Source organism: Anser anser (assembly GCF_964211835.1).
Source record: "Anser anser genome assembly, chromosome: 3".
Classification (NCBI taxonomy): domain Eukaryota; kingdom Metazoa; phylum Chordata; class Aves; order Anseriformes; family Anatidae; genus Anser; species Anser anser.
Window position 1 is genome coordinate 92,949,125 of NC_139722.1, and position 21,082 is coordinate 92,970,206.

Below are 21,082 nucleotides of genomic sequence, written 5' to 3' on the forward strand. Positions count from 1 at the left end.
CTTCTGGATACGTTTGGGTCAGTCTTATGGGGCTCACACCAAAGGATGTTGCATGTTAGCTGAGCAATGCAGTGAATTTTTCCAATTGTTTGAACCACTCTAACCAACTATGTGATACCCTGAATAATTATTTCTTTAAAATATATAATGAAAGAATTTAATACAAAAATAAAAAAGCAGGAGCAAACTCGTTTTAGTTATATATGGCAAGAAACCAAAGAAAGAGTAGATGTTTGCAGTTTGGGCTAGCTAAGGCCTTAATCTTTATGTATTATTCTTTCTTTTGTTTAGGATATACATCCAGGTAATACTTCATTTTTTCTTTGCCATCTATAGTGCCCTGAAGTCCCTTAAGGCAGCTTTTATCTTCTTTTCTTGATACATGCCATCAAACTATGCTTCCAAAAAGAGTTGTCATTAGCAAGGTAACCCTCAAGGCACCAGGTTATACAGCTGCCTGGTTCATATCAACAAGAACTGGGAAAAATATTCAACCACTTTTAAATATAGCTTTGAAAGCATGCAGTTGAACTTGTCTATACTATTTACTTGGAGTCTTCTGTAGTCATTCCATGCAGTAGTAAAATTTACTACAATTTTCCTCCAAGGCAATAACAAGTAGAGCTTTGTAATAGCATCAGGTCTCTCTCCCTTCAAAGAAGTTTTATAAAGCAGTAAAATCCTCCTATCATAAGCTGCACTTTAGACCTCTAGAAAGTCTGGAATGGTTTTAATATTTAGTCAGAACCATAGATGTATCTATTATTCTCCTTCCCACCCCCGCCCCGCCACTGGATTCCTAGTCTTCATTTTCTTTATAAATGCCTTTTTCCCCCTCTGTCTTTTCTTGCAGCTCAGATATTCTTCCTCCATTCTCTTACTTATCAATTATTTGCTGGTGGGTTTAGAGAAAGACCCATACGGAAACAGGCTAGTTAGATCAGCAGAGCAAGTAGCCTGCCCCTACTCCCGCACATCTTCATATGTGTAAAGGAGCCCCATTGCCAGTTGTGTTACATATCACAGCTCAGTCAACACACAGAGACGGGTTCTTTCAAGAGCACACACTCTAGCAGGTCTGTGTCAAGGTGTAAGCATGAACCTGTGGCTTCCGTTACCAATATTAATTACTTCTCCCAGAAACCATTTCCTTGCAAGTTATTTCCATACATGAAGACTGGCACTGAGAAGCAGAGGAGGTATTATTTCCTGCTTTGGGGAAATCAGATTGCCAGACATCACAAAGAAACCCACTCAACAGTCCCCAAGCTGACTGTGAACACCATGTTTTCTTTGTTCTGACACTGCCCCCCAAAACATACATTATCAGCAAGTGCTGGAAGAAAGATCCTGGACTTGATGCACCAGTTCGTTGATGTGACACAGTAAATACTCTGTTCCTCACATAACAGGTTTCTTCTTCCTTATCCACCTCTGTCTTAGCTATCTTTGAGTGCTGGTTGTGTAAAAAGTGGAGAATTCTCGCTCCAAGAAGTCTATGATGGTTCAAACCTGGTTTTAGAGAGCCTTTCAGCTATATGGTATTACAGTTTGGGATATTCAAATGATCTTCTTCCCCAGCTGTGCTATTGCAGCAAATAGTGTCATAGATGAGAATCAAAAGAATGGTCAATACACAATTTGTTTCTCTTTAACCAGGAAGTTTACCAAATTATAAAACCATTCCTGATACAGACAGACAGCATCACGGTTGCATCACATATTTTAGTTTTACAGTATGCCTATGTGCAGAGTAACATACCAGTAGCATACCTGATCTAAGAGGCTTCTGAGGTATGTGTAACTGAGAACAACAGAGCCGGTGAGCAGATCATTCCCGATGGGATGCATCACATCATATAAGAGAATGTGTAATAACTCTTACCTAAAGCTTTCTGGGTATTCAACAACAGCCATGTTGATAACATCCAGCGCATGCTGATAGTGCTTCTGAGCTGAAAATAGGAGGGCCAGTAGATGCAGAGAATTCATGTCATCTTTGCACAGCTGCAATGCTTCTTGAAGATGTTCTATAGCATCGGAAATCTGGGGTAGAAATAAAAATAAAACACATTTCTCCTTCAGTCCTGCATTATACCTCATTCCCAAAGGTAAGAACAAATATAGTCATCAGGGATTCTGAAGAAATCTTACTCAGGCATCTGATGAGAAAGACTTCTATCTGAACAGTCTGCCAAAATTAACAGGCTGCATTGCTTGAAAAAACCCACACGTTCTAAAGAAAAGAGTCTGCATGTTACTAAATTGCTGCCTATAAACAGGAGCAGTTGTCCTGATCCAATCAATCCCCTCTTCCTTTGGCACGATGTTTCTATGCTGTAAGCAGATCCACTTCACAGGTCCAACTCTCAACTCCATTTTCTACGATGGGCAGCTGCCTCTTCACCTGTGTGACAGCATTACAGGTCTTTGCTGCATTTTGTCTCTTGCAAAGACTGTACAGGGCCTTTCATGATCAAGAACAAAAAAATAAGTATGAGTGCTGAAAGGTAAAAGAGGCAAGATTCAAAATGCTATCAGAAAAAGAAAAACCCTTCCTAGCAGCTAGGTGAAGAGCAGGCCTGACACCCAGAGCAGAGCATATCATTTAAAATCAAGTGCCACTTGACAGAAAACATCTATAATGAATACAGGTATATCACATGTTCTTTGTGATCCAATAACTTATTCTAGGCTATCTATTCAAAAGAGAAGTTCGTAGTAGATGTTCTTAAGATCCTCTAGTGTTTGAAATTACTGTTATTTAAATTATTCCAGTTCTGTGTTCGGCCCGGGACGTCTCCAACAAGCAAAACAGAAAGATGTATAGGTTTCTTTTCCTCCTTTCTTCCCCTACAGAGATGGAGAATGCCATTTCTTCTTTCCTGCTATGAGAACTTCCCACCTCTCAAAGCTCTGCAGAGGTTCTCCTGCCCCGGTGTACCACCACCATGGAATTCCCACTGCTTCCAAAGATCCCTCGGGAAGGCAGGTTGTACGTAACAACGGAGAGCAGCAATTACACTGCCTGCAGTTACAAGTTTGTTGACCATCTAGATCTCAGACATGCTGCGTGGAAGCACAGTCCATATTTTACTCATGGGACAACTTCACTCTAATGCCCAAATGATTTTTCATTCTTATAGTGTATAAAACAAGCCAAAGTACTTAACTATACTATTACTTGCATGGTGACTCCATGCAAGCCTGGAGAGAAGTGATTGACCGATCCACAGATGTAACCCCCAACTGGCATCCGGCCCACTGCTTCAAAACTGCTGAGTGTCCTGGCCTAGGTTCAGATATACGACTGAGTTCTCAGCTTTAATGAATTACCGCTCGTCGGGGCAGCTACTTTAATGAGCTACATGTGTTGTTACAGCCTACTGTAAAGGTAAACGTATAGGCCAAAATCACCAATGTTCCCTCAGCAGCTTCCTAGAACGCTTTTTCATTACTATGTAAAAACAATACCAACAACGAGACTACTTGGAAACAGGACAACAGACATGAGGCTGCTGTAGGCCCCGATCTGCCAGTCTATGAAGCACTGCAGGAGGTACACCAGAGGCGTAGAAATTCAGCTTGCTAAAGCAAAACTGCTATCAAGATAATTACCTTCAGGACTAAAAACACTTCTCAGTTTTTCTGTTTCTGTACCTCAGACCCGCGCAAGTGGTTATTACTAAATTTCAAATTTGGGGAAAAACAAATTCATTAGACAAAAACAAATCTATAAACCAGACCAGAGTGGGCCTTGAGCAACCTGCTTCTTTCCAGGTGACCCTGCTTTGAGCAGGGACTGAACTGGGTGATCTCCAGAGGTCGCTTCCAAATGCAACTATTCTGATCCTACTCAATAATTCAAAGTTTGTGAAGATGACCCTAATTTGCCAGCATGAACCAGATGAAGAGTAATACTTGCAACTAGCGTCTCTGTTGAGGGACCTTAGAAGTTGTAAGGATACTTGACCTTACTTGCATGGGAATGTGCAAACTAACTTACACAAAGCAGCAAAAAAGTTAGCTGTGGTCACTCCTACAGACCTGTGCTTGCTGAACAGGCACTCACATGTGGTTGAAATGGATGTAATCTAAAATAATTTTCCTCTGTTCTTTATCATAGGTCATGCAACAGCTACATCTCATTTCAGTGCTGGGAGACAACTCCTTCCTGTAGTACCATCCACCACAGGCAATGGCTGGTTATGGAATTTAACATGCTCCCCTACACCTGATTGCTTAAATTCAGCCCAAAAAGATTCTTTAGTGCTGTAACACCATTAGTAGCCTACATAGTTTTCCTGCTGTGTAATTAGAAACAGTGGACGAAATATAGGCAAGAAAAAATACCCTTTGACATTTTCTGGAGACTCTTTTCCTCTACAGGAAGCATTACACAAAACAACCTGCAACAGACCAGATGCAACAAAATTCTAACTGAATTTCAAGAATAACAAAAGCAAGATATTTGGCAGCAGTCAACGCAAACAGAGATCATCAATCTATTGACAGATGCCACAGCTTATTTATTTAAGCAACTATGTAATATGAGAAAGATGGAAGCTGGCAGCGCAGGTGGCACTCTGAAACTTCAGGGCTGTATCAGAGGCAGGCTGCCAGTTTAAATTCCCTACAAGTGCTACGCCTTAAAGTAATCTTATTTCAGCTGGACCACAAGTCCGAGTCGGGCCTGCAAACAGACGATGCTACCCTTCCCTGATTCATCATTCTGTTAATAAATATACCGCACCCGTTCTGAATGGCACATGGGTATATTCAGATCACACTGATCAGGAAGCAGTGATACTGTAGAAATAGCACCTTGCAGCACTACCAAAATAATCCCACAACGTGGATTGTTTGGGCTGTCTCTTATAATAGGATTTATTTAGGTAATGTTACATGCTTCCTTAAAAACAATGCTGGGATATTACAATTCCAGGTATAAAAAAGAAAACAGTATGGGTGTTAAACATAATTCACAACGGTAGAATGCACTTGCATTTTTAGAGTGGTAACTCGAACAGGATCTCATAAGCATTCGATCCAGATGAGTTTTCAGGCCTTATATTTTCACATCAGTTGAGAGTTGCAGTTAATTAAGCGTTACAACTATTCCTTCCATCTGTCATTATAGCATGGGGATTACGGAAAGGAGAAAGCTTCATTGACTGGCAACAACCTCCATTCAAAATAAACTTGCTACAGTCCACCAAACCTCAGGAAAGCAACCACAGACAAAACTGTGAGTTAGGTTATTATTTAATTCGTACTACAAGTTGGTTTTCATCACCAGAAAAATCTAGGCCAGGACCTCAGCACAAAAGCTACATGTTGCTCTACAGCAGAAGAAGCCCTAGTTGGTCTGGGAGAAACAGAGAACAGAGCTAATCCCATCCGTAGTGCTGAATGGAAACAGAGCTCCTCTCCTGGGGCAAAGTAAAGACAACACTCTCACCTCCCTGAAACCAGGATAAAAAACACGGAGAAAACAGCTGAAATGTTTTCTTTGGTGTTCGTAACCAATGTTTCTTATTTTTACATCCAGACACTTTGGAAGGCAGTCCATGTTTTCTGGATATTGCCACTTGAAACTTCAGGTCTGTTGGCAGCCCACAGATGAAATTGATAAGTGAGACCTCTAATTCTCAGCTGCTGGCCCCTGGCTGTCTTTGCCTTCCTATTTTCATGCAAAGAAAGGTCAAATCAAATATTAAAATGGTACGAAAACCAATATGTTGTTTTTATGTGTCCAATAATGATTTACATGGCATTCGAGATCAAAAACGCCAACACTGTCCAAAACGAGAATGGAACCAGCGCTTAAAATTAACAAGAGCGCTGACTCTCCAGAGTCATTTCCATAGAAACTGGCCTGCTAAAAAACAAGGCAAGGCATTAAAATCAGTGAGCTTTAAAATGCTCGAGCTACCTTGTTTGTGCTGATCCAAATGCTGTTACCACAGAAACAGGAGGAGCAGCCGAACCAGCAGCCGGGAGCCTGCTTTGTCCGTCGGCTTGGCCAGCCGCCAGCGGCCCTGCAGGTGGGGAGAGCCACCACAGCACCTGCTGACCCCAGCCTGATGGCACCGCCACTCCGGGGGAAAACCAGATTGAGACACGCCTCACAGAAGGGGGAGTTTTACTCTATTTTGATGAAAAGCCCGCCCTAAAATGCCATGGAGCTGACCTCAACCCTGTGAGAGCTGCTGCTGTCCACCAGTGATTCCGGTGGTCTTTAAGACAGTCACATGCACAAACACCAAGCATAACATCTTTCATTTTGGTTGATGATGGTCTTCAGGCTGCCAGATCTGTGATGGGCTTTTTATAATCATTCCCTGTCTTGTCACGTACTCATCACGTGTCGGAGGGAAGCTCACGCTTTTCCATTTCCCTTCTCCTGTGCCCAGCACTGACAGAGACTAGTACTATCGGAAACATTTCACAAAGTCTTCCAAAGAAGATAAATTGCTCAAGCTTTGGCACCCTACCGGTCAAGTTGTCTCTTGCTTTGTTCCACGAAAACATTCTCTTATCGATGCAAGCTGATACCTAGATGTTTCAGCGTTGGGTAAGGTACCTCATTTATTGACCTTGACTATGGAAACAAAAAGGCCTATTGCTGAGAATAACGTTTGGGTATCATCTTATAATCTACTGTGTATGGTACTGCAGCATAGTCTGATGAAAGCCCTATGACATCTAACAGTTAATGCAATCTATCAAAAAAAAATAAGGTAACATTTATCTTTCAGTTAATCAGAATGAGAACATATTAGATACTTTAAATAATTAAGCATATTAAAAATGCATTACCAAATGTTTATCATTAAGTAAACTGGCAAAAGAAGAGTAGGATATTTTACAGCAGTCTAAAAATAAAGATGTCTCAGGTATCGTCTCCCTCTCCAAGCATGCGTTAAAGATTTATATCTCACCGGATGGAGAAGAGCAGGAGCAGCATAGCAGGGCTCAGGCTGACACTACATAACGCATTTAGATCACACATCTAGGGTAGCAGGGGTGACTGGCAAAATATCAAAGATGAAAATACACAGGAGAAGTAGACAAAAGAAAGTGAACACGAGGACAAGAGACTGAATGGGAAGAACAGGAGGGTAAGGGGATGATGAAATGATGCACACAAAACAGAAGCATAAAGACGGGCTACGACTGGAGAAAAAGAAAGGATAATAAGTTAAAATGCAGTACACCAGTAACAGTGAAGACAAGAAAGAACAAATGACCACAAAAATCTTTTTACTTTGAATATTTGAATATTTATTTTCAACAGCAGTTGAAAAGCTGTAATGCTTTTACTCATGGCAAGGGGCAAAAGGAGCAGCAAATCAGACAACCTCCCTAAGAGGCAGAAGCTGTGGGATAAAGAGGGGTTGCTGGATATTTTTTAATCAAAGACCCTGAGCAACCTGCATCATAAAGCAGCCAGTAGGCTGATGACAAAGTAAAATAAGCCATTTTAATTATCCTTTCTTATTGCAGGCTTCCTCACAACACACTGCTCTCATTATGAAAGGGTTACAAAAGTGACATTATCGAGAGTGTGCTCTCTTGGAACAATTAGTTTAACCTAATGAACACACAGCTCTCCTAATTAGCTCAAGAAAGTAAGAAGGATCCAACTGTTTGACTGTGACGTAGACTAAGGAGAGCAAACTGCAGCAAGCAGAATGCCTGCCAAAGAAGGAAAAGATGATGAAATTTCAAATTTAGCTATAGAAGCATTTAATAACTAGGGGCTGCTCTAATAAAGTCCTTGGCTTTTGAAAAGAAGGGACAGAGAAATAAGACAGCGCAGTGTATTTTCTGATCATCTTGATTTTTATGAGCTAACACCCGCAGCAGTGTTCAAATGCCAACTAATCCCACTCGCTGCAGCGCTCCAGCACCCGTCAAAGCCTAACGCCGAACGTGCCCAAGTAAGGAATAAACCAGTCCCCAGCGCTGAGAATGTGAGATCTGGTGTGATACAGAACCAGGCAGTAACAAGAGAGCCTCTGGAGCAGCCTGCAGCAGGGCACAGGGACACGGCATGATACCCAGGGAACAAGAATAAATACCTCTCACCCGCCCTACCCGGACAAAGTTGCTTGGAGCAGGAACAGCACTGCTCAGAGTTAGGGCTGAAAGCACACCCTAGGGAAGACCATTCCCCAGGGCCACATGTACTACGAAATTACTGCTTTAAAAAGAAAGTCTTAAACGTATTCTGATTGATATTGGTTATAACGTAGGCAGGAAGGGATCCTGTTTAGCATAGCTTAATCTTGTTCATTTTTACCACCCTTCTCTCACCCTCCTCACACCTCAGTGGTTGGCAATTATTGCACGTACCTGTCTGACAAGAGCCAGCTGCAGTGACAAGTAGAGGATGATTTGGTGATCTTCTGGGCCCAACTCACGTGCTCTTCAAGGACAACCACACAACACAAAAGGAAGCAAGTGTTAGATTGTACTTTCCAGAGCTCCTTTGCCACGAGTGACAAACACAGAACTAAGCCCAGTCCTGTCCTACATAACTCAACCAGTAATGCAAGAGCACACTGAGACTTGACAAAAAGCATGCTGATGCTCACCTGGATAAGGCAGGCTCACGGGAATAGATGTGAGAAACACAACAGTCAGGAACTTAAATGCTCAGTCATTAAACAACATTTAATGTTTTGGAACTTAGATATCTGATGGAGAAAGTAGCTCTTAACACATGACACAAACCATTTAAGCATTATTTTAAGTAATTTGGGTGAGGGGAGATAGTTGTCCATCTTGCTGCAATACTGACACTTTAAAAACAATAGGAGAGTGTTGGGTTAGCATTGAAAAGTAATCATTGCTTCTGCTATTATTGTGACTATGAGCGTGTGGAGGACTAAAGATCAGGAGCCTGTGATGTCAGCTAATGTCCAAACACACCAAATATCCTCCACCCTACAGCTTCTAGTCTAACTGTTGACAGCAGACTCCTGATTTGGAAAGGGAAGGCGCTGCAGGAGGACTGAGGATTTGATGGCAGGAGCTGAGCCTGGACCAGAACCAAAGCCCTTGCTTCTCAAGCTAGGGCTTCTCCTGTTAACCCGGTTTGGACCTCTCAGACACCACCTTCTAGTCCATGCCAGGCAGAGAGGCACACTGCAGAGACTGCCTGGCTACTGAGCACTGCAGCAACTCCAGCACCCAACGTGGAAGTCCTTCACACGAGCAAGGCTGGTTGCAGGAATGGGCAGCCAGGGCAGCTGGCATGAAACTGCAGCCCACAGAGAAGCCCTTAAACAGGGCAACGTGCAGACAAGTTTTGGGGACCTAAACTAGGAGCAGCGTTGGTCAATGGCTCGTGCCACGTGGGCAGCCCAGCTCAGGACCAGTGGATTACCGCCTGTTGATCCACAGGGAGTTGCAGATGCATGGAGCTTGCTCCTGGCTCTGTCACACAGCAAAGCCGTCACACACTGGGGAGGTGGGAAGAGAAAGGACCCTCACAGCAGACTGACACTGACGACCCCTTTTCCAGGCTGTGCTCCAGGATGACAGGGAAGGTGGTCAAAGTTTCTATGAGGGAGAACTGACAGGCTGACAAGGCTGGTGGTTAGAAACCCTGCCAAAACTATTGATTTGCTAATTACAATCAAGCAAATAAAAGTCACAGAATTACTTCAGGAAACAAATCACAGACCATTTTAATGGTGGCCACCTCCCAAATGCCACCTTGGCCTGTGAGCAAAAACCTGTTGGAATTAACTTTTGTAACTAATGGCTCTAGAACTAATTAATTTAGCATGGACTGAATGTGCCCTACAACTCTGCAGGTCAAGACAGCACTCAAGGATTCTAAAGCAATGCCAAATACATCACAGGTGCAATTAGTACAGGCAAGTCACTTCTCTCCACTTTCTTTAAAGATTTTAAATAAAAGTCCGTAAGGTAGAATCCAGCTTTGCCCCAAACTGTTGGGAGTAGGATGAGCCACCTCTTTTGCAAGCAGCAGCTACAAAATCTTCAATACTCTCTCCAACAATACATAACAGGAAAGTTCACGTGGGTCTACGGGAGAAGAGATTAATGGTGCTTTTGGAAAGAGACAGAGTCATTACGTTACTGTTCTGCTTCCTCAAAAGGTATTAGAAAAATACTTGATCCAAGCCTCCAGCTCAAAAGGCCACTCATAAGGATGGCTACAGGCCAAACCACAGCCTAAGAAATCCTAGATGTACTTTAAAAAGAGGTGGAAAACAAGGGGGGAAAAAAACAAAAGGAAACCAAACCCAGGCATAGAGATACTAGTAGCTACTGTCACGACACCCCTGCTGGCTGAAGCTTGAATACCTAACTTCTGGCTAGAACCTTGTCTGCTTCCTAGCTAGAGTTAAGATACCATGAAAACAAGCCACAGCCAGTGGGAAAGGTCAAAGGATAAAAATAAATGTAGTTTAAAAGCACTGCAGTACTGCAATTACAGAAAAATTGGGCAGTAGTGAAGGTATTACACTGGAGTCTGGGAACTGGTGTGATTTTAAGTATACTCCTGATCTAAATAGTGACAGTATAAATGTCTTTTTAAATACACATTTTTAAATCGTTCAGATCCCCATGGGGTAAATATCCATAATTACATTTGTGGTTTCAGCTTGACAAAAGTAAGTTTCCACTACCATGTGCTCCTGCAACCACTACAAAAACAGTGCAGGAGAAACATGCCGGACTCCCCCTTGCTCAGCATCAGAAAAACAGCTAGGATCCAGTACCGTGTTCAACCTGCTACACCCATACTTCGAAATCTCAGATCGTCTTCACTTTTTGTAATGCACTTATGACCACACTAAAACCAGAACGAGATACTTCATCCCAAGACTTTGACCATACAGGCTTCCATTTAGTTGCCATCTGAGCAACTATGCTTACAACGTTGACTGCCCTAACACCTGGTGTATTTTGGGTGATGTGGCTTAGTTGTAACAGGGTCACTTGCACCTCACCTCTCTACCACAACAGAACTGACAAAAAGGGTTTTTAACCTCACGCTACCAAAGGAGTTTTACTGGAGGAAGCAGTAGTTGCAGAGGAGTTTAATTCACAGGTACTTTCAGTGTGTAGCTACTGACTGAATCAGACACCCCACGAAATACAGCGGGGAATAACAGGAGAGTGCTGACTACTTTGTATTGCTAACTCTGTAGCTCTTTTCATTACAACATCTCGTGCAAACATTCATTAGGATGGCAATCATCTGCTCCCACTGGTAGGCACACTGATGCCAGGTGACCCCACAGCAGCCTACACCTCGGTGGTGAAGGTATTCTCCCACCAAGAGGGATTTTTGTGTTTAGGCCTACTTCACACAGGAACAGAAGTAAAACCAGCTTTCCACATTCTCCTGCTGGCACCGCACAATGAAGCTGCATCTCCCACCACTGTAGACTCCACTACAGCTAACTGAGGGCTAAGTTTATTTCTTTTAATGGTAGAACAAATACTCTCATCTTCATATTCAACTAAATAATCAACACATTTTGCCATCACAGGAATGGTTTTGACAGACTGTTGCTGAAATCTACTGAACTATTTTCAACATTTCAGACAACATAGCCTTACACACACACAAAAAAACAACATTAAAAATAATTTATTCTGGATTCATCAAAAGAACTACATAATGGAAGAATCAGCAAGATTCCTACTCACCTCTCCAAAGTCTGAAGTGCTTTCTTGTTTAATTCATCCTGAGTGCTCTTCAGAGTAGCTGTAGGACAATATACAATGTGATTTAAGAGCTGAATTCAATGTTTCAGGTTCAATAAAAAATGTGCAGCGTATTTCAAACCAGGAGCATAAGAACTGTAGAAACCTGGTGGTATCTATGGTCATGGATGGAAAACATGCTGTTTTATTTTTAAAGAAATGTACAAAACCAGTATTTTAACTCAAAATCTCAATTTTATTCTTAAATAAAATTCTTCCAACTCCGTTGTCTGAAACCCTGAAGCATTTTTGTTAACATATGCCACTGAAGGGGTCTGGGAGGAGAACAGGACATACGTTAACAACATACAATGAGCATGCCAGGCCCTCTGCCAGGCCAGCGTATACACTGAAGGCCTTAACTAGCAGGATGTTCCAACTTTGTAGATACAGACCATCACCACCACCATCTTCATGTAGGTGGGTGTTGCGGGTGGAACAGGGAACACCAGGAGCCAGAGCTACAGCTCCACAACAAATCCCTTAATAACACAACAAACTTTTAGGTTATTTCAGGTATGGCATTAGCCACTCACTAATGCCCCACTTGCTGCCTCTGACTGATTAAGGATCCTACCCACTAGGCTCACTTCTCGATGTGTGAATTAATTCTGGTTTTGATGTGAAGAATCATCAAGTTCTTGTTATGCCAGGGTATCATAAGATATCATTATCATCAACAACAAAGGGAATAGAGGAAGAGCATAGAGAAATAGGACTCTCTTCAATGCAGAATATCTGGCAAGCTAGCAATAAAAGTTTAGAAGTATACTGGTTGCCTTGCTCCAGTTCTTAGTTTCCAGATTTTACATCGCAGAAGTTTCTTGTTCTACCTGTCTTGAACTTGAGAGCTACTGATCAAAAATACAAAGAAGTGATGAGTAGTCAGTTAATCCACCAAACATCCACCTATAAATACATTTCACTTCGTATATCAAGTCAATATAAGCTCCAGAATAGAAACACCGTAAAGTAGAATATATTTCAGAAAAAAAAACCAAAAACACAAAAACAGATAAAATTCAAGTATTCTTGTAAGTTAAGAGGAAAGAGTTTCATTCTTCTAAAAGTTGTACAAATGTAATCACTTTAGATTCTGCAGCACACTAGTTAGTGAAACATCGCAAATAATTCATTTTGCGTAAGCAGTTATAGTCACCAGACCTTTTTTTTTTTTTATTCCTAACACTTTCCAATAGCTCTTCAAAACACCAGCTTTGTTTGGGAAGAATCATAAAGATCAAAAATTGCTTATGCCGTAAAATCTGCTCTACGTAGTAAAAACCAAACAAAAAAATTGCAGTTTAAAGAATGAATTTGAAGACATGCACTTTCATGCAAAATGCAACATTTATAAAAACTGGAAACACTTCACTCTCAATAGCCTTAAATTCAGTATTCGGGTCTACTGCCAAATACTGAAAAGTAACAGAACTGGAGAGCTTACAGAAAAAAAATAAAAGAATTAATATTGACATTCACATAAAAATGCTTGTGGAGACACTGGAAAGGATTTGATTATAGCTATAAACGTTCACCCAGAAAAATATCAGATTCTGTTTCTTATGGAAACTGCAAGATTCCCTATGTAAGTAACAGCAGTTCTGGAGATGCCACATGATGAGGAAGATGTAAAGAGATTTTTATCATTTGCCTCAAAAATAAATGCAAAATGGAGAAGCTAGAAGAACTTTCAGGTTCAGTCTAGTAAGACTTTTTGACTGATGACCGATTAACTTGTAGTCAGAAAGTAAGAGCACAAAATATGTTGTGGAAATGAAATTATTATTCTACAATAACACTCAGCTTTGACTCTGCACTGCTAGGAAGCAGCATGCGAGTCCCACCTCCCACAGTATGAGCTGCATATTCAGTTGCAGCTAAATTGGAAATCTGGTTGTTTGTCTCTAGATTTGTGCCTGATTTTGATAAACAAAGTTTGAGTTCTGCCATTTGTACAAAAAGGGTCTTTTTTACACTTTGAAGAGAGAAACTAGGAAAAAAAAAACAATGAAGAGCGATTTGGGGTGGGATACAAGAGAATGCAAGCTGAGGAGACAACTGAGCAAGTTCACTGGAAGGATGACTTGATTTTAACTAGAAACATAAACTGAGCTCAAACTGCAACTCTCAGACTCTGGTGCGGCATTCCACCACACAGTCTTCATGACCGATCCCAAATACGCACACCATGTACAAAGGCCACGTACAGAACGATGGAAGAAGTTAAGAGATATCTCATGGACAGTAACGGTTAAGTTCCTCCCTCTCCTTTAAAATGGAAAAAATCCACATTTCTACACAAAATCTATGGCTGCAAGAGAGGCCGTGCCATTGTTTGTTACCTCAGCATTGCAAAATTTTTAAACCAAAGTGCAGAAAAAATGAGAGCAGAATTTGGAAGGTCAATTTTGAAGGACCCTGTACCCTTGTACCTCTAATGCAGCAACTGCTGAGTGCGTTTTTAGCACATTTAAGTTAGTTTTACATACATTTTATAATAACTACGTGCTCAGAAGGTGAGCAAAACTCCCAAGTAAATTTGTACTGAAGGGCAGACAGAAGCCTTAAGTTTAAACATTTCATAGCCTGGAAACATGTTTACTGCAATCTTTTAGGTTCTTTCCACTGCTCCTCCCCCAAGTATTGCTAGGTCTCCATCATAGATAATATTTATATGCTTGATGAATAAATACAGTGATGATATGACTCAGTGTTTAATATTTGTGCCTCAAATTTACAAAATCTGTGCAAGTTCCTCCTACTCCCATGCCCCCCTCATGCATCCTCTTTCCATCTCCCTACCGGAATGAATTACTTTTTTCTTAGATAGTGAGAAGTCATCATCTCTGCAACCTGCTTAGATCACCGAGAAGCTCTCACTTCAGCCAAAGAAAAGCTTGCACTAAGGGGACAGAATTAGATGACTGTAACTAGACCTCTAAAGCTGTGCTCCTTTCTCTAGGACTGATGGCACTAACAAATTTTCAGCATCTACTGAACTTTACCCACTATGAGCATGGCTGCTTCAGTTCTACTAACAGAAAGGTTGTATGACACTTATTATTTAGATGAAAATAATAGCAGAGCAAAGCACGGTCTGATCAAAGTAAGGGAGAGAACACCAGGGAGTCTAAGTTTCTGTAACAGATATTCCTGTAACACACAGAACTTTTCAAATTGCACCTTAGGAGCCCAAGATTCATTCTCAAAAGCACTCTGGATTTTAAAGGAGCTTTAGCGTTACCAGAAGTCAACAGGATTTTCAACAGTTTGGTACCCAAATAAAAATAAAATACAAGCTCTAAAGTCACATTTGAAAACGGACAAAGGTAAACTCTGTGTTAGTGAGAAGGTGCAGCACAGTAGGTGTGAATGCATGGAATGAAACAATGCTGAGGATCAGCGTGAAAACTGCAAACATGGGGTCAGGGGTCTAGTTCCAGTCTTGTCCCTTGGACTGAACCCCCATGAGCAGCTGCAACATAATGAGGTTTATTTTTGCAGCACAGTTCTATGAGAAAAAGATCCAGTTTGTGTTCTCCAAAACTGGCCTGTCACATGAATCACAATGTTAAGAAGTGGGGATGATCGAGATTTGAACTTCAAAAATACATTTCTGATCTAAAACACCTACATACATACAGCCTTTTGCACACACCAATGGGTTTCCAAACTGTTTCCGAGTTAAGACAACTAATACTGAAAGTTAAACAGTTTTAGCACCCAGGATTATAATTAATGATTGTATGTGTTGATCATTATCTCCAGATGCACAAATGATGGGTTTATTCACTAGCAGGCAATATCTAACTTTTATTTTTGTTTGAGCATTGGCTGGTAATGTCAGTATACTGATTATTTATACAACCCACAAGGACTGCTAGGAAAAGCTTCCATTTCAGTCTCTGATTTGTGGCCTTATACCGAAACTCTAAATGAAAACAGAGAGGCAGAACACTCTCCTTCTCAACTCAAAAAAGAGAGTGAGGGTCTGTTAACCTACAAATATTTAAAAATGAGACATGAGGTGGTGATGTTAAATAAGAGCAGCACTTGTATTTTACAATGCATGCTCAACTTGTCTTTCCTCTTTAGCCTGTGGTAAATTCATCTCACATTTCCCTGTCTTCAACGAACTCTTCATGAGACCTAGGGGAAGCAAAGTTGACAGTACAGCTTATGTCAAAACAAACTATAAGAAGCAAGAAGAAGGTTTGCTGTTGAAATTGCCTCATTGGGAACACATTTGGGATACAGAAAATTTAGATAGATGGACTTTCTGTATGAACAAGAGACTTGTGCTTTTAAGAGTGAGGCAAAAGTGGTGGTGACTTCCTCTGAGGACACATCTTTCAGCAACTTCATTGAGCCTTCTTTCAAGAAAGATGCAATTAGATATTAAGAACTTGGAAGCTACATACTGCTCTGCAACACAAGTTTCAGGAAATCTTACTTCATCCAGGAGTAAATCTAATAGTTGTAAATTGACTTTATCAAATACTCCCACAAGTACTTTGGATTATCATCCAGTGGCATTTGCTCTTCTCATTTCTGCAGAAAGCGCTTGATAAAAAGCAGTCACGTAAGAAAGGCCTTAATACAACTCCTCAGTGCCTTTGTCACACAGGATAATAAATGTTTACTAAAATGACAAATTAAGGAGAAAAAGCCTAACCTTGGTTGGAAGGCGTCTTGATATACTGCTGTTAGCTTTATAAGGCAGTTGGTTAAATGTTTCTGAAACAGCTGTCATTTAAAATGCTGATTCGCTGAAAATCAGCTTAAGTAGAAAGTTATGGAAATCACATATAGACACAGATGTTTGCATGTCTGCACATGTCACTGTGAACTGGTATAAACACAGTGATAAATGACTGACACTATGAAGCAGGATTAATAGCAGGGTTGCTATCTTCCCTTCAACATGTTGTATTCTTGCTTCCACACTGAGATAGGCTTTTTATTAACAACGCTAGTGAAAAACGTCTCATTAGTGCAAATTTGATGTTTTCTAGTAAAACGCTGTTCCATATTTGTAATCATCGTAAGTAGGCCTTTGAAGGATGTGATCCATTTTATTAAAACATAACCTGAAAACGAAAATACACTCTTCAGATTTTCCTTAAATAACTGTGTGAGTGGCCCTGTTGACTTATGAGCTAGAGGTATGAGGAAGAGAAGGCAGATATTCCATTGTTTAAGAACAAAATCAGATACTAATCTGGACAAAATTCCAAGGCAACTGTTATGAAGACTGTTTATTTAATATTAAAAAGGACACTTACTATGTCTTCCAAACTAATCTCTTGAATACTCAAGGAAGACTTCTCTTTCAGAAGAAAAAAAGTTTCCAACTTGTGTTTTGGTGCACCAAAGTATTTTTAGAGCACAACACATGCCTCTATAACTCCCTTCTTTAGAAACTTTTTTCTTTCCATAGAGGATAATAAATAGATTGTAATGGGGTTAGCACACAAACCCTTCTGTCTCTGAAAATAGTCTCTGGGATCTTGTATAGCTTTAGGGACGGTTTAAACAAAATCTAGGCAAAATGCCCTAAGGAATTAGGCTGTTAAGCAGAGCTCAATGTTTAACAATCTTTAAAAAAAAAAGAAAAAAAAATCAGGCTAGGAAGGACATACGTTTCTTGATATGAACTTACTAAGGGAAACTATTCAGAATCAGAGAAATGGAGAACTGAAAGGAGCAACACTGCATATTACCCTCCATGCTGGAAAGCAGTTCTCACACCACCTGATCAGATGTGCCTGAAAAAATACACTGACTTGCACTTCTGAAATATACAAGCTGCTTCCTCAAACATATGCCGTATAAAATTTTGGTGTAATTTGTAAGACCATAGTACTTCCATGACACCATACAGGCTGTCACTGTAGCTTTGTTTCAGGCTCATTTGCTGGAAGAAGTTTGTTTCTGTGGAACACATCTGACAGAAAAGCCATTGCTGGCATATGGTCTGGACTGCTGATTTGATTAGGAAACAAACTAGCTCAGCCATTATTCAAAGAAACTATGTTAGCAGGCGTTCTACCTATGGTAGAATTCATAGAAGAAGCAAAGCTGTACCCAGCTGTGAGCGTGATGAAGGTCAAATCTAGATCTCTCCTAAACACCAAGACTTTCAACCCTTCAAACTACTAAGCACCGATTCTGCAGAAGCACACTGTCTAATCACACAAAACCCAAGCAGTCAACATTAAAAAATTAAATTCTTACATTGTATGTAGTCAACATCCATAAGTACCAATGAGAAAGATATTTTTATCTTGTTTACTTCTAAGCAGAGAAAGAAACTGCATCACAGAGAGGTTGAATCTCTGTGGGGAATCAGTATCACGCTAGGAACTGAAGTCAGGCATTTCTGCCTCCAGTTCTTGGATTATATTTCTTTATGTGATTTATGAGTGGGTGACAAAAATATGAAAATAGATCAAAAGTTCAACTTTTTGTTGTGCAAATAGGTGAAAGAAATGTATCACAAAAATCCAAATAAAGCACACCAAGAATCATTGACTACAGTCAGATTAGCATCTTCTAGGTAATGACGTGTTTCCTCTTTTACCTAAAAAATTATTTGTTACTACAGAAGAAAGTTGTCTGAGCAAGTGAACAGTCCCAATTTGTCTTGCAATTTTCTATGACCAGTCATCACTAAAAGCACAGATTCTAATAAGTTTCCCACAAACAGGATAACTCACCATCAGTAGCTTGAAGACTGTATGAAAGACCCAGTGCCAGGTAACCCTTTGCTAGGGACTCTCCAGCATCTTCACCCAGGTCTATCACCATTTTAGCAAAGCATTCTCCTTCTTCCAGCTGCAAAAGATGACAGGTTGACAATTATATGCATTTCTGCTATGCCTGCTTCAGTAAGGCTACCCTCTTATACATGTATCAGGTAAGAGATCTGAGAGCCACTCATAACAAGGCTTTCAGAGACCACAGTAAGTGCTCATAGAAAGGAGAACATAGAAGGCCACATTATCAGACCTTGATGCACATTCCCATTTTCAGAAAAGTTCTGGTCTTGTTTTAAGCATCCACCCTAAACTATTTTCAGTCATTTAATGTTAATGAAGGGCGGTATCTTACTTTTGTTTCCCTCCAGGGGAATCACAGTCTTAAACACCAATGGACTAACCACTTACATATCATCCTGGCAATATACTGAGAGGTCTAACAGGTATCTTCCTTTAAACAAAGACCATCTAGGTTTGCTGTACAATGCTTTTAAATCCTAGCAAATTTTACTTCTTTTTAAAACTTTACAAAACAAGCAAGATCTTCACTGTAAGCTGAGTTCAGCTATTGCTTACAGTTCTACCACCACAATGAGGCAGCAAATTCAGGACCCAAATTTGATCCGAAATGCTGTACTACCTTACCAGCTGGTGCTGCATGCACTAGCTACATCTGGTAACTTTTTGTGAAGACACAGTTCCCTTAGAAATGCATTTTGGAATCACAGAATCCTAGTATGGTTTGGGTTGGAAGGGACCTTAAAGGCCATCTAATTCCAACCCCCCTGCCATGGGCAGGGACACCTCCCACCAGACCAGGCTGCCCAAAGCCCCATCCAGCCTGGCCTTGAAAGCTTCCAGGGATGGGGCACCCACAGCTTCTCCATGCAACCTGTGCCAGTGCCTCACCACCCTCATTTTATACTACAGATTCTAATGGGAAGAGAAGCATTTGTGAATGGTGTGGCATTTGTGTCTTGGCATCAACCTCCAAAATGGTGTCTTCTATTACAGTACAGAGTGCTCCCCTCAACCTTCCTTTCCAACTGATGATGCAGACCTAAGTCTAATAAAAATATAAAGATTCTTTAAAATCAGAGTGAATGAGAATTTTTAACCAAAAACAATTCAAATCTTTTATGGCAGAACAGTGTTCCTCATTTCTAACCTTAAACTCTCATTAACATCACTCACCCTTCACATGCAGAAACAGACTAAGAACTGTAGACTGTACATATCTGAAAAGATCAAGGTTAGAGAAGTACAGGTAAAAGTTCTAAGTAAGGCTTGAAAGATACAGAGCCTACAAGAACATCTTGTGTGCGTACAAGGCAGTCTGCAGATCCTGTCAGCCATGATCAGCGTGACCTTTAATCAATTACCAGACTGCTACCAAAAAAATCCTACTTTTAGAAACTTCTATGACAAGACAACCAACTTTCTGGGATGGAATTATTCTGTCTGCAGAAAATCCTTTTTTTTTTTTTTTTTTTGAGTCCAACTGTTTTAGGTACTGCAGTTGTAACCGAAATGCACTCTCTTAAGAGTCAGCTTTGTCAGACTACAGCACTTCACAGTTCTTTAACATCTAAAAGGAGTCACCTGTAAGGAAACCAAAAAAATGGAACAGTAGACCAGAAAATTTCCTTGTGCAGCAATGTGTTCATACATTATTTATGAACAAAATCTACTTGATATACTAGCCTGCCAAGGGGGCTCCTTGTTACATCCCTTGCAGACATTCAGGTGATGACATTAACTAATAGCTACATAAACAGACAAGTTGGTATTTATTAGATGGTATCAAACATAAGGAGGTCTTCACTGTTAATATAAGTATGAAGAAAGGCTGAAAAGTCTGGGAGCGAAGAAGCTCCACTGCTTGGGTCTTTTCCTCGCTTGTGCATCTCCCTGAGGCCACAGCACTTCAGATTAAATGTAAGCCAATAGTTTTCAAATTTCTGAAGCTTCAGACCAGTCAGCCCAATGATCAACACGTATTTCGTCAATCCTTCACTGAAATTTGCAAGCATTACAGTACTGCTGATTGCTTAGTCAACTATGAGTCTGGAAACTGCTAACTGAAATAGGGGAACCCCCCCTCACAGGCATACTTGGGGCCACCAAGCAAATTGCAAAGATCATCTTTAATGGCAAAATCCAAAGTCTTCTGATAACATTGGAAATAGTTCTGCTAACTTCAGCAATGCTCAAATGAGACCCTTTAAACTCCCAATCACATCAGCAAGACTGAATTTTGTTCCAAGAGACTTAATCCTGTAAGCTGCCCTACAGACTTCCCTGCCACATACTGATGCATGTTCTGGACCATTGCCTAGGACAATGGAAGAAGAAAATGTCCCGTGACTCAGCATGGAGGAAAAAAATAACACTCAAAAAACCTTCACATGAAACAACAACTGAATTCTTCAGCTCTTAGGAACTTTTATGTAAAGCATGAAATCTTTGCAGCCAGAAATTTAATTATGCACCTCTTTTGCCATCATAAACACTAATATTCCCACTCTTTCTTCATTGTTTCTCCTCTTCTCCCCACA

General features: G+C 40.6%; 1 protein-coding gene across 4 annotated transcripts in view; it reads right to left on the reverse strand.

Moving 5' to 3' along the window:
* Nucleotides 1-21,082, reverse strand: part of TTC7A (tetratricopeptide repeat domain 7A) — a 172,938-nt gene that overhangs the window by 86,211 nt on the left and 65,645 nt on the right. For all 4 annotated transcript variants that reach the window (XM_083832100.1, XM_083832098.1, XM_083832101.1 and 1 more), the window contains 4 exons: nucleotides 18,483-18,600; nucleotides 11,704-11,761; nucleotides 8,362-8,434; nucleotides 1,886-2,046 (listed from right to left, as the gene is read on the reverse strand). In XM_083832100.1, coding sequence (XP_083688226.1) covers nucleotides 1,886-2,046; nucleotides 8,362-8,434; nucleotides 11,704-11,761; nucleotides 18,483-18,600 — 410 coding nt within the window. The remainder of the gene's footprint in view (nucleotides 1-1,885; nucleotides 2,047-8,361; nucleotides 8,435-11,703; nucleotides 11,762-18,482; nucleotides 18,601-21,082) is intronic.